Source organism: Suillus discolor (assembly GCF_016758755.1).
Source record: "Suillus discolor strain FC423 chromosome Unknown F5147scaffold_23, whole genome shotgun sequence".
Taxonomy (NCBI): Eukaryota; Fungi; Basidiomycota; class Agaricomycetes; order Boletales; family Suillaceae; genus Suillus; species Suillus discolor.
In genome coordinates, this window is record NW_024541270.1 from 396,557 (window position 1) to 412,197 (window position 15,641).

Genomic DNA, 15,641 nt, shown 5'->3' on the forward strand with positions numbered 1-15,641 from the left:
TGTTATCATTGGCATTGATTGGCTAAGATACCACAACCCGGAAATAGATTGGAACGCAGGACATTTCGCATTATCTCATTGCCCCGTAAAATGTAGTACTAAAAAAGAACAAAGACAAAAAAATAGAGAAAAAAGAAAAGAACAAAAAAAGATAGATAGTGTGCCAGATCTGATTCCCACAGAAGAGGATGACGAAGAAGACATGGCGATGAAGAGGGCGACAGTTGAGAAAATAGAAGATAAAGAATATCCTGGAGAATGGATCAAGTATAAAGCCTCGGTCGCTACGGAGCAGAAGGTTGCAGAAGAAGCAACAAAAGTGAAGAAATCGGTTGAAGAGATGGTTCCCGATTGGCTTCATGAGTACCTGGGAGTTTTCTCAGAAGAAGAATCTAAGCGCTTCCCTGAAAGAAAGAAGTGGGATCATGCGATAGATCTTAAAGATGATGGTGATCTTCCGCCGAATGTGAAACCCTATCCCTTGTCACCTAAGGAAATGGATACCTTGAAGGATTGGTTAAAAGCCGAAACTGCACTGGGACGTATTAGAGATTCACAGTCTCCAGTAGCAGCACCTTTCTTCTTTGTAGCCAAAAAGGATGGCAAGTTAAGACCGGTAATGGACTATAGAAAGCTCAATGAGAAGACAATTAAAAACGCGTACCCATTACCAAGATCTCAAGATTTGATTGATGCTTTAACTGGTGCTACGATATCCTCCAAGATGGATGTATGATGGGGGTACAATAATATTCGCATGAAAGAAGGAGACGAGTGGAAGGTGGCCTTTAAAACGCTGTTTGGTCACCATGAACCAACCGTAATGTACTTCGGGTTAACAAACTCCCCTGCCACATTTCAAACAATGATGAATGAGATATTCAGAGATTTGATTGATGGAAAGACCGTAGTGGTCTATATTGATGATATCCTCGTATTTATGAATGGCAATAAGGAGCAACACCGGAAGGTTGTGAAAGAGGTTCTTAAACAACTAAAAGAAAATGACTTGTACCTGAAGCCAGAGAAATGTAGCTTTGAACAGTCTAAAGTCAAGTTCCTCGGGTTGATAGTGGAGAAGGGTGGTGTTTCAATGGACCCTGTGAAAGTAGAAGGAGTGTTAAAATGGCCTGTACCCAAATATGTTAAAGACATACAAGTGTTTATGGGCTTTGCAAACTTCTACCGAAGATTTATTCTTGGGTTCTTGGACATTGCCAGACCAATGAATGATTTACTGCGAAAGGATGTCAGATGGGATTGGACGGAGAAGCAACAGAACGCCTTTGATGAATTAAAGAGGCGATTCACAGAAGCTCCAGTCTTAGTCATGCCTGACATTGAGAAGAAAATGAAAATAGAAACCGATGCTTCCGATTATGCAACAGGAGCAGTTCTATCTCAACTGATGGAAGACGATTTGTGGCACCCAGTAGCTTACTACTCAAAGTCGATGAATGATGCTGAACGCAATTATGACATCCACGACAAAGAGTTACTAGCAATCATTCGAGCATTGGAGGAGTGGAGGCACTATGTGCAGGGAAAACCCCAACATGTGGAGATCTGGACGGATCATAAGAATCTCGAGTATTTCATGATGAGTCAAAAATTAACAAGAAGGCAAGCCAGATGGAGTTTGTTCCTGGTGGAGTATGAATTTATGCTCCAACACAAGCCTGGCATAGTCAATGACAAAGCTGACCGTCTATCTCAGAGAGAAGACCACAGAGAGGGGGTAGAAAATGACAATTCCAACCGCGTCTTGTTAAAACCAGAGTTTTTCACTGTAAAAGCTGCTAAAAGAGGCCAAGTTTTGGTGCAAGGAGAAAAACAATTGCTGAGAAAGATAAGGCAATGCACAGAACGAGAGCCTGAAGTCGCTAAAGCGCTAGAAACGCTAAAAGCAGCACCGGTACAACTACATAGAGGGATTGAAGAGTGGAATGTGGAGGATGGATTGGTGTTGTTCCGAGGATTGGTCTACGTTCCAAACAATAAAGAGATCCGCTGAGAGATATTGGAGCTGTTTCACAACTCTCCACCAGCTGGACATCCTGGACGAGCAAAAACCTTAGAACTTATTTCCAGAAATTATTGGTGGCCTTCAATGACAAAGTATGTCCACAATTACGTAGTTGGCTGTGATAGATGCAGACAAACAAAGATTCACCCAATGCAACCACATGGTCCGCTCAAACCAAATAAAATACCAGCGGGACCTTGGCAATCAATCACTTGTGATTTGATAGTAGATTTGCCTAAAAGTGAAGGGTTTGGTAGTATTTTCATTGTTGTTGATCGATACACGAAACAAACACATCTCATGCCTACGAAGAAGGAAGTTGACGCTAGAGGAATCACGAAACTCTTCTTAGATAACGTATGGAAACACCATGGAACTCCGAAACAGGTGATATCAGACAGAGGAACACAATTCGTCTCGAAGTTTATGGGACAAGTGTCGAAACGCCTAGGCATAAAATGGAACATGTCAACGGCTTATCATCCTCAGACAGATGGACAAATGGAAAGAATCAATCAAGAAGTAGAGCAATATCTGAGAATGTTCACATCTTACCGCCAGAATGATTGGGTAGACTGGCTCTCAATAGCAGAATTCGCTCACAACAATTCCGTCACTGTAACTGGTCATAGTCCATTTAAAGTACTCTACAGATATAATCCCGAGTTTACTTTTTCACCAATTTCCGATTCTAAAGTACCTGCAGCTGATGAACAAGTGGATATGATGAGAGAAGCGAAGGAGGATGCAGAAAGTATGCTGCGAATGGCAAATGAGCGGATGAAGAGGTTCTATGATAAAGGAGTGAAAGATGCACCACAGTTTGAGAAGGGAGACATGGTCTGGCTTAATGCCAAAAATATCCATCAGAAAAGACCAAATAAGAAGCTCTCTGATCGACGACTTGGTCCATTCAAAGTATTAGAGAAGACAGGCGACATAAATTACCGCCTAGAGTTACCGGCAAAATATCAGATACACCCAGTATTTCACGTTGAATTACTTACCCGCCATACTCCGTCGACCCTAGTCCAAAGACCTCCACATCACCGCCCGCTGCCAGAGATCGTATCAGAAGGCAATTCCGAATGGATAGTGCGAAAAGTCCTAGACTCGAGACTGCACAGATCCAAACTCCAATACTTAATAGAATGGGAAGGATATCCGATTGAAGAAGTGACATGGGAACCTGAGGAAAATGTAGAAAATGCATGGTTGAAAGTTCAAGAATTTCACCGGCAAAACCCGAAGGCATTGAATCCCCACAAAATCAACAAGTCGGTGTTTGAAACCAAGGAGTTTTTGGAATGGCATAAAAACTTTATTCGTCCAAATGTCTTTCGCGATGACGCTCAACCTAGAGAGGGGGTAATATCATGAGTTCCAAATACGAACCATTATACTTTCCTAAATTCAAAGTCTTTTAAGCGCACAAGTATAGCGCCTGTACCTAAAGATAAACCTAAGAATGTATTTATAGTTGAGGAAGCGCCTACGGCGTCTATTGTAGAATTACCAAATACCACTGTACCTGAATCACATGATGATGACAGCATACCACGCGACACTCTTGGAATGTTCCAGAGTCTTACTGCAGCTGCGACACATGTTATGACATCATAGTTATATATAGAATCGTACGATACCTTTAAATTATTCTCATTGGTTAGTCAGTTCATACTCAACTTCAATCTCTGTTTCAATATATGTATATAGGTAGTGTCTTGTAGTCAGTAGCTCTTTAGTTCAAACCTCTTGTATCTCCAAGTTGTTACGCTGACCGTCGGTCGGCGTGTGCGAACTAGGATAGGTCTTCTCAGCGACAACTTGAGTGAGTCTACTGAAGCTGAGCGTGGTCTAGCCTTGACGGAACGTCAAGGATTCCTCCGGCGATCTCGGTAAGACGGCGCTCGTCGAGATGCAGGGCTAGCGGATACGTGCTAAGTCGTATGGGGGCGACTTAGAAGTGCGGTCTTCACACAAGGAAGCTGGTAAGCTTAGATGAGCAAGTTCTGGGGATGAACCTAGTAGATTAAAGTAAAGTCTAAGTACAATAATCTGTGTCTACTTATAGGGAAGTACTACAAGTATTCTAGCTCAGTCTGTAATCAATAGTATATCGTAAATCTATGATAACAAGACATGGGGTTCAGATAAGATACATGAGGCTTAACCTCTGATCAAGCATGCTGCGCCAAGGGCAGCTGCGCATAGGTACAGGAAGCGCCAAGCGCGCTGCGGATCTTCATGAAGCGACATGCGGTATGCATGCGCTGATCTAGGGTGACCATGAGGCATACAGCCTCCATGGATCAGGTACAAGGCCATCTAGGCCAGGGGCGGGGTCATAGCAGCAGGCGGGGTCATAGCGCCAGGGGCGGGGTCACAGCAGTCCAGACCGCTATCTTTCTAGGTGCGGACGGCACACCGCCGCGCGGGGAGTCTAGCAGAGCGGGGGCAGGCGTAGGCAGAGCTGGGGCTCCAGTAGGTGTTACAGATGCCTGTAACACAAGTGAGCAATCCAAGACGTACCTGCTGCCTCATCCTTGTTGTGATCTTTCTGTGTTTGAGTCCTAGTCTCTGCCCTGCATTAATTCATTTAAGGGGTTGTGACATCAAGTCCTGGAGAGAGAATAACAAACTGGAAGCAAGAGACACCAGCAAAGCTAGCATGTGCGGAACTTGAGCAGAAAAAGATAAGCACATTTACTTTACAAGCTCACCTTGCAAAATAAAGCACGTGAGATTCCATGAGCACTCTGAAACAGTCCCTGATGGTCGATCTCGTGAATGGGCCAAGTCGTTGCAGTTCACAAAAGTGTTTTACGGCGATCCAGACTGAAAGACACAGTGCAAGGATCTCCCAAACAGTGTTGAGCATCCAAACCATTGTCATCAGAAGCTGAACATCCCCTTCAAGTACATCATTGCAAGTATGAATACCAGAGAGTATTAGCTCCTCTGGTGTTTGTTTAATGAGTTGTGTTCTTCGATTCAGCAAGTAAAGCTTACCTGCTAAACTATACTTGAGTCCTATTATCGCGATTACTCCGCAGGCGATGTTTACAGCTAGGAAGACAATGACAAGGAAGATAAGCATCTTCCTAGATCTCTGGTACATGGCATGCAACCGAGCAATCATGATGACTGGCATTGTATTTCAGTTGAGTCAACATCACTGAGGTATTGCAGCTGGGTAACTCACCGCCCAACATGGCGGTTATGACCATATTTGTCACATTTATTGTGATATACATGACATTGCCTGAAACACCCCGATTAATGATCACCCTTGTACTAGGATTAAATGTTCCGACTTACACCTTATTGAGTCATTATGTTGAACTAGGTTTGAAGTTGAGAATCTTACTCACCCCTATAAATGAGTGCATTCATTGGATGGAAATGAAATGGTTGCGGAATACTCACTGCATCTGTCAGTGAGACAATTGACATATTTCCTGTGTGCCACCGATCAGAAGAATCGAACACGGTGCATATGAGACATACCCAGAATATTGACACTGATATTGAGAGATGGACTATTAGTACAGCACCAGCTTTTTGGCCTAGATAACATACACAGAATATGGTATTCCAACATAGCGTATCTAGACCATTTTGGAGTCAGCACAACTGCCAATCATGCTATAGTACAACATTAGGTACGAACAACCAGGTACAGCATGGTCATGAGAGACCAGCGTTGCATCTGTCACTAATTCATCGTTTTTATTCCGATATGGGACTCTGTTTCTCACCCAGATCAATTCAATCTGACACCGTTGTTAGCAAGTTCGCCACTTCGACAATAGCATCACATACCTCTTCTCCGAGTGTTAGTACTGTAAATATCATGAGAATATCAGCAGTTTTTGAACAGTGTCCTGCTCACCCCAATCATATACCACCATGAGGCCTGCGGCAACTGCAAAGCCACAAGTTGATGTTAGATCAAAACATCACCAAATGATATGACAAACCCATCCAATAGCTGAGAAAAAGATACAAATCGATGACCGGCCACCAACTAGGATCATTTGAGACTACAGTCATATTTGAGAGTTGAGTGTGAATGAGTGGAGGATGTTGGGTTATAACGATCTAGTGTTCGTGCTAGATATACCACTGCTTCAAGTTAAAGGCTGTGTCATCAAAATCGGCGATGACGATGGTCATTTGTTCTTACTTGAGGCACTTGATACAACAACATTCCACCTGTGACACCCACGTAGCCCTTATAATCAGTGTACGAGGTTGCCTGGGCGCCTCCACTAGCAGGTTCAGGCAACTTGAAGGACGCTTAACAGCTTACTTGGTTGATGCCGTTGTATTAATGTTGTGCAAGTTGATTCAACAGACCCATGAGTGAGTACTAGTGATTTGCAAGAATGAATGAATCCTCGACGACTGACCATTATATATAGAGGACACACCCGAGACAGTCAGGGATTTGGTGTGCACTGCGGCTACTCGGATAGTTATTTGGCCGTCGTAAGCCCAAGGTAATTATGTAAACAAAAGATGGATATAATTAGAATAGGACCCTAACGCCACAGGGGCTCCGGATGATATTATGTTCGAGACTTCTGTGATACTGAAACGGGTCGGAACGAATGACGTCATAGTGATTCCGTTCCGCACATCCGCAATTATATTGGCATCAACATCGTATAAAATGAAACTTGGCAAGCTGGTTATTTCCTTGTCACTGCTCACTCGAAATCTTCATTGCACATCGACTCACTCTTGCAACAACAAGCCTTCTTCTACAAATCTCACCTCCCAAGCCAACAATGAATCAAGTTCACAACATCACCATAAAATTTATGGATTTCCCTGCCGAATTACTGTTGGATATTCTTGGTCACCTAGACATATACGATCTAGTCAGAGCACGCAAAGTACGCAAAATCTTTTTTGCCCAAATCGCTACTAATGCAGAATCTCCAGGTATGCAGTGATATTCGACAACTCATTGACTCTTCCTCGGAACTTCAATACTTGATTGATATTCGATACTTCAATGCGATTCCAGCATCGTTGCCTGTCGGCGACATCTCCGTTCCAACACGTCGCCAATTGCTTCAAAAAAGCGAAACTGCGTGGCAGAGAGCCGAATACTCTCAAAGAAATTCCATTCCGATGTCTTACTCTCCCGACAACTACCGTTGGTCGTGCGGCATTCTTGGAATCCCAGCGAAATCTCTCCAACAACTCAAGTTCGTCCAGCCCTCACTATCAGATGGCGACACCCACACCATCGACCTGCAACAACGCATCTGCAAAATCGACAGCACAGCATTCGAGGGTTACAGTTTTTCGCCCGCACAGGATCTTGTGGCTATCCTTTCCAGAACAACCCGTGGGTGAGTGTCTTCTTGCACATGACCATGGGCTATATTGACGGCAACAGAGAGAGTCATGCATATGACGTCACTTTCAGATCATTGTCTGAGGACAAACCCCATCCTGATGCCGGATCCCCCCTCGTGAAAGCACTGGACAATCAAATCCATCCACAGCTCTTCGACTCCCCCTACACGCAATCTATGATCTTCGGAGACTATTATGGCTTGTTCTGCAAATTTGCTCACAAAGCAGACGGTGAGCTGGTCGATTTTCTGCAAATTTGGAACTGGAAGTCCAAGGAAGCTTCTCAGGTGAGTCAAAGTCCCCTGTTTTGCTATGACTTACAACCAACTTGGATTTTCAGTGCCTTCAAATGTTTGACACGGATTGCGGAACGACGAATTTCAGTTTTCTAACGAACGATAGATTCCTCGTCGCCAGCGTGAGGGAACTAAAGTTGTTCTCCCTCGACACTATCGATTCGGTCAATGCAATCCGGCTCGTTGCCAGATTCTCCTTCCCTGCATTGAAGGACCCCTTCATCTTTCACTTCATCACCTTCAGTCCTATTCCATTCCATGCCAGCGCTCATAATCAACTCATCGCTATCAATATGTGCATGTCGGCGCCCACGACCAACAAATCTCCGTATTTCACCTTCTATATCGAGCGGAACACCCTCTTGGAGCTCGAATCCACCTACATCAGCCGTTATGGAGAAGCCAGCCAGGATTCTCCTAGTCTGCCTTGGTCCGCCTGGGGCCCAAAGTACACCCGATTCTTCGAGAACTCCTACAGCTCCTGCATACACCGCATTTTCGGATTCCGTAGTGCCGAGTTGATTGGCGACCTCGTCTCTCATGATGGGGTGTTTCAGCCGCGACCATTGCGCATCCGCGACTTTAACCCTCATAGGGTGACGGACTTCAAGGCTGGGAACATCACTACATCGAACCAACGACTTGTCGAAGGGGAATCACCAAATTCGACCCTTTTCTTGGATCCACTGGGACCTGGTCTCCCGTATATCGAGACGATATCTCAGGAAAAGTTCCTTGCGAATGATATGACCATGGAAGCAAACAGGATAACGTTGTTATCCCTCAAAGTCATGAGTCATCATCAGATCCTGATTGTGGACATGACACTTATAAAAACGCAGGGAAATAGTATGTATGACATTTCACAGAGCATCGAAATGCTTGATTTCGAATAATCATTTACTACACCGAAACTGTTCAAGATACTTCAGTATTTTAATATATTTGATTGATTCATACTCAATGGGCTCTGTGAGATGCGCATTGTGATCAACATTCTCTCCTCATCCTGGTCCTCGCAGACTGTTTCAACATCGAACAGTTTGTCCTGACAAGAACGTGCTTTACTAATCGTCAAGTACGTGTTTTTGGTTACTCCAACTGGTACTTATACGCAGGAGTCACAGCCTTGGACTTGGCCAGATGAGGACTGTACCAAGGGGACTCAAGGAACGGTGGCTTGTGGCATGTTTGTCATCTGGCACCGCCGCGGCTGCTCATGGTAACGTTATCTGGTCACAAATGCATTGCCTCACACTGCCTACTTGCACTTCCAAGGAGCCAAGTTTAAACCAGAGTTCTCGTGGTGAATTTCGGAAGTTGTTCGCGCTCTCAGAGTACTTGTATGGTTCATCCCAGCTTTAGTGCAACTCAACCACGTGAGTGTCCTTTACCAATATTATTTAACTGACTCTCGGCCCAGGTTACCATGGCAGTATAACCAGAAGTCTTATTCTCAGTCCGGTCTCCGCATATAGTTTGGCCATTGCTGGAATTATTGGAGGGGTTGCTCTTGGAGTTTGGGTTCTTTGGTTCGTCCGCACGCACAAACTCAAGTCAAACGTCACATTCGATGAATCTTCCTCTCTCGTACGAACTGACCTCCAGGTGAGGAATTCATTGCCATTCACGCTTACCCAGCGTCACAGGACTGATTGAAGAGGGCGAACAGAGGGATCATGCCACCACGTCAGACAACGAGGCATTACTCTGTTCCATCTGTGCAAATCTAGATTTTTATCAGATATTCCTCAATGGCATCCCAGAGACGGAGGACATCCCGCTCGATAATCTCTCGTCCATCTTACGAAATTCCTATCAATGCAATTTCTGCCGCCTCATATCCTTTCATGTCCGCCGAACATGGATGCTGGACCAGTTTCCTCATGTCGATATCTCAGGGATCGAATGTCGGATGTTCACGAAAGGTTGTGGTTGTCTCCAGTTAGCCTCTTATCCCCCTTCTAAATTCCGTTGCTACCGCCTCTACGTCACGATGGAAGGCATAGAGGACATTTGGAAGAGATATCCAGCTTTCAGGATAGCAGGTGCGCTCAACATTCACCTTATGCAAGAAGACGCTTTCAAGTTTGGAAGACCGACCGACCTTCATTGTCGCAGGGTGAAAAACACCGTGGATATCAACATGGTGAAGAAGTGGATCAAATTGTGCCATGCGAGCCATGGAGATATATGTAAAAGTCTTTCAAGAATAGGCGAACACGACAAGAGGAAACTGCCGGGGTTTGTGAGAGTGGTGGACGTAGTATTGATGGCCGTGGTTCCCGCGCCTTCTGGTTGTCGTTACATCGCCCTCAGTTACATATGGGGAGGCATCGGCGCAGGGTATTGGACGACGAAGGATAATATAGCAGAGCGCGGCACGCCTGGCGGGTTGGGCACGGCAAAGCTCCCTGATACCATCACTGATTCGATTCTATTCGTTCGACAACTTGGTGAACGTTACATATGGATTGATGCTTTGTGCATTGTTCAAGATGACTCGCAGGACAAGTTCGCTCAGATACACGATATGGATCTGGTTTACGGTCTTTCTTATCTCACAGTAATCGCTGCCGGTGGCACTACGGCTCGAGACCCTCTCCCAGGATGCCGCCCACACACTAGAACGCAACAGCATATCGAAGTCGTTCAAGGACTTCATCTCTATGCGGCGCCTCCAAGACTTAAGGAGGCTCTTGCTTTGTCCGCATGGAATACACGTTGTTGGACTCACCAAGAGTGCGCGCTTTCCCGCCGAAGGATATACTTTACTGGACACCAAGTCTACTTCGAGTGCCAGTTCGATGTCTTATGTGAAGATGTCATTGCTGAAAGCGAGTGTGACTCCACCAATTTTCTCAAGGATTCACGAGCAGAATACTTCCCTCAGTCTTTGGACCCCTTCGCGAGTTACATGATGGCCGTGAAACAGTGTGCACGGCGCAATCTAACCGTTGAATCAGACATTGTTGATGCCCTCACCGGAGTGACAAATGCTTTAGCAAAAGCCTTTGGGCTCGGTGAACCAGACAGAGCCTTTCGCTATGGAATTATGTTGACGGACCTACATCACGCGCTTCTCTGGCAACACAATCCACACACACCTCGTACTCGTCGTTCGCTCCCTGATGGATGCAGTTTACCCTGGCCTTCTTGGGCATGGGCTACGTGGTGTGGTGCTGTTGACTACATGTCGGAGCATCGGTATTTGGTGACCTATCCTGAGGATGCATGGCTCGTGGACTACTTCGCCAAGCCTTCGGTGGTGGAAATGTTTGTCGATCCATGGTACATCGTGGACCATAGTGGCATCATACTGCAGCTTGATGTACGCAGGGGTTCTCGCCGGGTCGTTTTGATTCGCGAGACAGAGGAAGAGGGATCAACGTATTCTTCTCCGGGAGGGATTATAGACCCGACGGAGATAACCCCAGACATTCATCGAGCGCTCGACCCAGGCACTCTCATTTTCCGCACGACTTCTAGCCATTTTGCCATTGCACGACGACGTGGTGAAGAATCCCATCCATCTATTCATCACGGTCTTTTCGACATTCTCTCCGCCTCCTCGCCTCCCACTTGGGTAGGTACTGCTGTCCTCCCATTAGACGTTGCCTTGCCGACTTCCCTCGAATTCATCGTCCTTTCCCGTACCGGTATACTCGGCGCGTACGACGAAGAGAGTATTGAGTATTACCAAGAATGCCTGCTACATGTGATGGCGGTTAGTCGGAATGGGAATTTGATGGAACGTGTTGGGTTGGGCGTCATTCATGAGACACCCTGGATTGCTTCTGGAGCGGAAGAGAAGATAGTGTTTCTTCGATAATGGTCGGCGGTGATAGCTACTTGGTTGTTCTTCGGGAGGTCCCGGCTTGTTGATGAATCTATTGTATAGTCGACGCGACCTTAGCCTGAAGGGTATGCGTGACAAGGCAAGGAACTGAGTTACAGGATCCATGCTGTCTGACAATGCAGGAAATCCAGACACGACAATGTTGTGGATGGGTCAATAATATTCTCGCTTCTCTTCCAAGTCGAAAGTACTCACTGCCTCATCACCGTCTTCACCTTCTTTACAACTTGAAGCTAGCAGATTTGGTCCTACCTCGTCGCATACTTGCATGCCAAACGAAGTGTATCTTAGAGATACCGAAAGGTCTTAATGGACTAACGTTTAACGATGGTGTGGGGTGGTCCGCAGATACAGGGAACGTGCCAAGCCTCGAGGCCTCGGCCGCTGGGTAGAGGCTTCGCTGTTCCCAACTTGTAGCTAGAGATGCGGACTCGCCGCATCAAGTATTTGTCAAAGTTTTCAAACACGATGAATTGATTCATAACAGCTGTTGAATTTGTGTGCTGTAATAGATAAACTAGTATTTACTGTGAACGTATGTCGGCGGTCTTTCTGCCCCGTAACTTTGGAAATGATCAAGGAGGTTTTGCGCAAAACCTCTTGCTTGGTGTACTCTCCGCCGCAGCGAAAGCCACGTCGCGATGCGTAATATAGGGTCGCAATCACTGCCCATATGCTGACTGCCACGATTCGCGTCTGACCAAAAATGTAGAACCTATGATTCCAGCCCAAGAATGATGATGAATGTATCTAAAAAAATTAAATGCAAGTCCTAATGGGGGGTATAAACAAAAGCCATATGCTAAAACAATCAGGGTCGTGGACGGGGGGCAAACTTCATGAGGCATCCGTCTTTAGGGAACAAAGTTGCAATGATTCTGCAAAACTTGTTAGCGCGCAATTAACGCGGGCGCGTCATGATACTCACTGGACCTGATCGCTTTCGGGTGTAATATGGTGTTCCCAGTCCATCAACACGCTCGCGGTGGCAAGAACTAGTCCGATGTTCATCGTCGCGTACTCTATACCAACGCATTTGTGGGGTCCGCTACCAAAGACCAAGTAGTTCCTCGGGTTCGTGTTAGCGGAGCTGTTGGGATCCAGCCAACGGTCAGGGATGAGCTTATCGTGCTCGGGGAAAACAGAGGGATCATGCAGGGAGTTGTAGAATGAGGGTATCACCATGCTATTTGCGGGAACAGTATAATCATTAGAGATAGGGAAAGCCTTTGTCGTCCTGTAAGGAACCTAAGTGAAGATGTTTCAGTAAGACGTCGTCAAGTTCACACGAAGCACAAACCATGGTTACGGGAGGCTTGACACGCATGCTCTCCTTGACAAACGCCTTCAGGTATGGCATTTGCTCGAGCATTTCAAGGGTGATTGGTTTGTCAACATCTCCAGCACGAACACGGTACTGTTCTTCCCTGATTTTGGCCAAAATGTCGGGATTGTCTGCCAAGTGCTGGAACCCGTAAATCAACCCACTACTCATAGCATCCTGCGACGCAAACAAGAATGAGAACACAACCATAGCCATCTCGCGGTCGCTGAAATCCTTACGGCCCTTGTATCCTGGGGCCTCCAACTCCTTGACCCATTCGTCCAACATGCATTCAGGCTCGCAGCCGTTGGCGACGGAGGTTTTGGCCTTGGATGCAGCAAGCTCCAACCACTTGATGGCGACCTTGCGGGCTTGTATGGCTCTGTACACTTTTGTACCAGGGACGGCCAAAGGGAAGTTGACGAGTTCGAGGGCTTGCGTGATGTCCCAGTATTTCTCGCTTATCTCAATAGCGCCATGCTCGGGAATGTGATCGCCGCAGAAAACACGAAGGGAAGTGATCATGTTGAGGTGACGCGCGGTCATCATAATAGACTGTGGTGAAGGATCTTTCTGCGCGTCCGCAAGCCATTGACTGAAGTGTTTGCGAGCAATCGCATCCTGAATACCAATGTAGATACTAGAGTGGGAAATTAGGAAAAACGATGTGACGAGAATGATTAAAAGTACTGACCTAAGAGCTTTACGGGTAAACAAAGTGTTCAGGACTTTGCGGTACTCGACATGAGATTTCCCATTTAGGAATACCCAATTGTCAGGCATGAGAATTTGCTTTGCTGAGTGCACCAGGCAAGGCTCAGCGTGAGCCGGGGAATTCAGGATTTTCCGCGAATACTCATTAGATGAAGCCATGACAATGAAACTGAGAGCACGTTCAGAAGAGCAGTCAATCATAACTGAAGTCAAACCAACATGTTAAACACGCTTATAGCACTCAAGGCGCCAGAGTTCCACTGTTTCATGTAGCCCTCCATAGTTGGTTTCATGGAGTCTGCAAACTTTCCAATAATTGGGATTGTCCATGAATCGCCAGGTAAGTGCTTTTTCTTGGATCTGTAAACAGACTGTTCAAGCAAGAGGAGAGCGCCGACGATGGCAACGGTTGTATACAACCAGGTTGCAGACTTTGAATTAGAAATAATGAATGATGGGATGGGAATATCAACGAATGAGTTGGAGGTGGAAGATGCTATAGGCAGTACCGCGGAAGAGGTGAATTGGCGGATAAATGATGCCATAGCCAATCAAGCGAAGAGGTGACCAGAAGTACTGTTCGTAATCTTGACTGTAGAAGGAATAAGCGTAACGAGGGTCGCCGAGAACAAACTCAAAGGCTTTAAGGAAAAACAAAACTTTGGATGATTTTGATTGGCTAGAATACAAAATCAGTCGATGGGCCTGGGAATGGGCGTTAGAGTCACGAGTGCGGTCCGTAAATAGCCGCAAGGCATGGACAACGTACCGAAGATGTTTGGAAGATGTCCTTCCTACGCAACAATGTTGACCAGCCTGTGAGGACGGAAACCATCAAACTCAGGTACCCCCCTGCGATACTAGCAAACAAACATCTTGCATTTACCTTTCTATTTCCATGTGAGCCATGATGGCATCATGTATTTACAAGGCCAGTCGCCTGGCTGTGCAAATTGATGCGACTTTAATCGCATAACCTGGGCATGATGAATTCAATGGAGTGTGAGGACGTTGGTAAGAAAGGTGAGTTTTCTGCGCACCACTTTTGTTGACAGTTGATGTGGCTACTTATAGCTTTAGATGTTACGCTCCCTAGGCTAGCCAAGTGGAGCCGAGAGCGCATATCTTCTCCATATTGAGACACAGCACGAGGTCTGCGTTAGATGGATGACTATACATCACATCAATGGTGCTCCTGGAACCAACGCGAATGACATCTCCAAGTTATCTGCGCGTGACACTGCTTTGCTCTTACTGGAAAGAACAACTATCATCATTTCTAAGATGTATAACTGAGCAACGAAAATGCATACCACCATGCGAGCTGCGCCAAGATCGTCCCCATCAACTGGTAGAGACATATTTTCTGAATTGCTGCATCCTTCGGAGGGCTGCAAAGATAGTCTCGACCGTATACAAGCCAGGTTTGTGCTGACGAAGTCCTTGTGTCCCGAGATTTCCACGTTCTACTTCTTTTCTATTCAAGCCGCCTATTTTGATGAGAAGCGCTGAATGGTGGTATATCAGTTTGAATAATGCCAGCGTTACAGGGCGTCCACCGCATTCAACTCTCACTGGCACACATCCTCGAATATAACCCCAGTCTGTGGCCGTACCTTAATGTATATCGTTTTTTCAGCTATTTAATTGGTGCGTGGACTCACTCGAATAATGGTGGTGATTTCTCATTTAAGTTTTATTACGGTCCCATTTCGCAGTTGCCTCTGTTGCTATGATATACGATTGGAGTGAGCAACATGACACCGAAGAACTATTTCCGTCATCACATAGTATTTCCAGTCTTGTCATTCGAACAGGAGCCAAGTTGACATCATTACAAGAACTTCACTCAGAATCGTTTCACAGGTTAATTTGATCGGGGTGAGCAGGGTCCCACATCAGAGGAACGACATTATGATACAATTGATTCGAGGCAGAACCAACGTTGGTCAAATGATTTTCCTATATCTCAGTGTGAGTAGCTCGTGTTATCGATACGATTTGCAAGTTGTGCTAAGTTCGAAATATTCTACTAGGTGGGCTACA

The 15,641-nt window shown here is 45.8% G+C and overlaps 3 protein-coding genes across 3 annotated transcripts; 1 reads left to right on the plus strand and 2 right to left on the minus strand.

The window, feature by feature from the left end:
* Nucleotides 1-4,435: 4,435 nt before the first annotated feature.
* F5147DRAFT_798001 (uncharacterized protein) lies at nucleotides 4,436-5,258 on the minus strand (the record flags this gene model as incomplete). Its single annotated transcript, XM_041443212.1, has 6 exons — nucleotides 4,436-4,527; nucleotides 4,559-4,611; nucleotides 4,669-4,692; nucleotides 4,750-4,987; nucleotides 5,039-5,173; nucleotides 5,232-5,258. Coding segments are annotated over 6 exons (569 nt in total), but the record flags the coding sequence as incomplete, so codon positions are not given.
* A 1,487-nt stretch (nucleotides 5,259-6,745) lies between these two features.
* On the plus strand, nucleotides 6,746-11,576 carry F5147DRAFT_836627 (heterokaryon incompatibility protein-domain-containing protein). Its single transcript, XM_041444013.1, has 6 exons — nucleotides 6,746-6,930; nucleotides 6,980-7,395; nucleotides 7,443-7,689; nucleotides 7,743-8,547; nucleotides 9,122-9,306; nucleotides 9,371-11,576. Exons 1-6 carry the CDS (start codon nucleotides 6,823-6,825, stop codon nucleotides 11,528-11,530), a joined length of 3,921 nt encoding a protein of 1,306 aa, XP_041293644.1. The 5' UTR covers nucleotides 6,746-6,822; the 3' UTR covers nucleotides 11,531-11,576.
* A 467-nt stretch (nucleotides 11,577-12,043) lies between these two features.
* F5147DRAFT_691976 (cytochrome P450) lies at nucleotides 12,044-14,632 on the minus strand. The gene is made up of 5 exons (XM_041437171.1): nucleotides 13,815-14,632; nucleotides 13,576-13,764; nucleotides 12,858-13,521; nucleotides 12,486-12,805; nucleotides 12,044-12,435 (listed from the first exon to the last, which is right to left on the minus strand). Exons 1-5 carry the CDS (start codon nucleotides 14,138-14,140, stop codon nucleotides 12,369-12,371), a joined length of 1,566 nt encoding a protein of 521 aa, XP_041293645.1. The 5' UTR covers nucleotides 14,141-14,632; the 3' UTR covers nucleotides 12,044-12,368.
* Nucleotides 14,633-15,641: the final 1,009 nt, after the last annotated feature.

Excerpts from the sequence above, each read along its gene's own strand:
- F5147DRAFT_836627 (XM_041444013.1), top strand. The coding sequence starts at position 6,823 with ATGAATCAAGTTCACAACATCACCATAAAATTTATGGATTTCCCTGCC. Across the intron at positions 6,931-6,979 it reads ATCTAGTCAGAGCACGCAAA|GTATGCAGTGATATTCGACA; the intron begins GTACGCAAAATC and ends CAGAATCTCCAG. Across the intron at positions 7,690-7,742 it reads AGTCCAAGGAAGCTTCTCAG|TGCCTTCAAATGTTTGACAC; the intron begins GTGAGTCAAAGT and ends TTGGATTTTCAG.
- F5147DRAFT_691976 (XM_041437171.1), bottom strand. The coding sequence starts at position 14,140 with ATGGCATCATTTATCCGCCAATTCACCTCTTCCGCGGTACTGCCTATA. Across the intron at positions 13,522-13,575 it reads TTTACCCGTAAAGCTCTTAG|TATCTACATTGGTATTCAGG; the intron begins GTCAGTACTTTT and ends TTCCCACTCTAG. Across the intron at positions 12,436-12,485 it reads CCCGAAAGCGATCAGGTCCA|AATCATTGCAACTTTGTTCC; the intron begins GTGAGTATCATG and ends CAAGTTTTGCAG.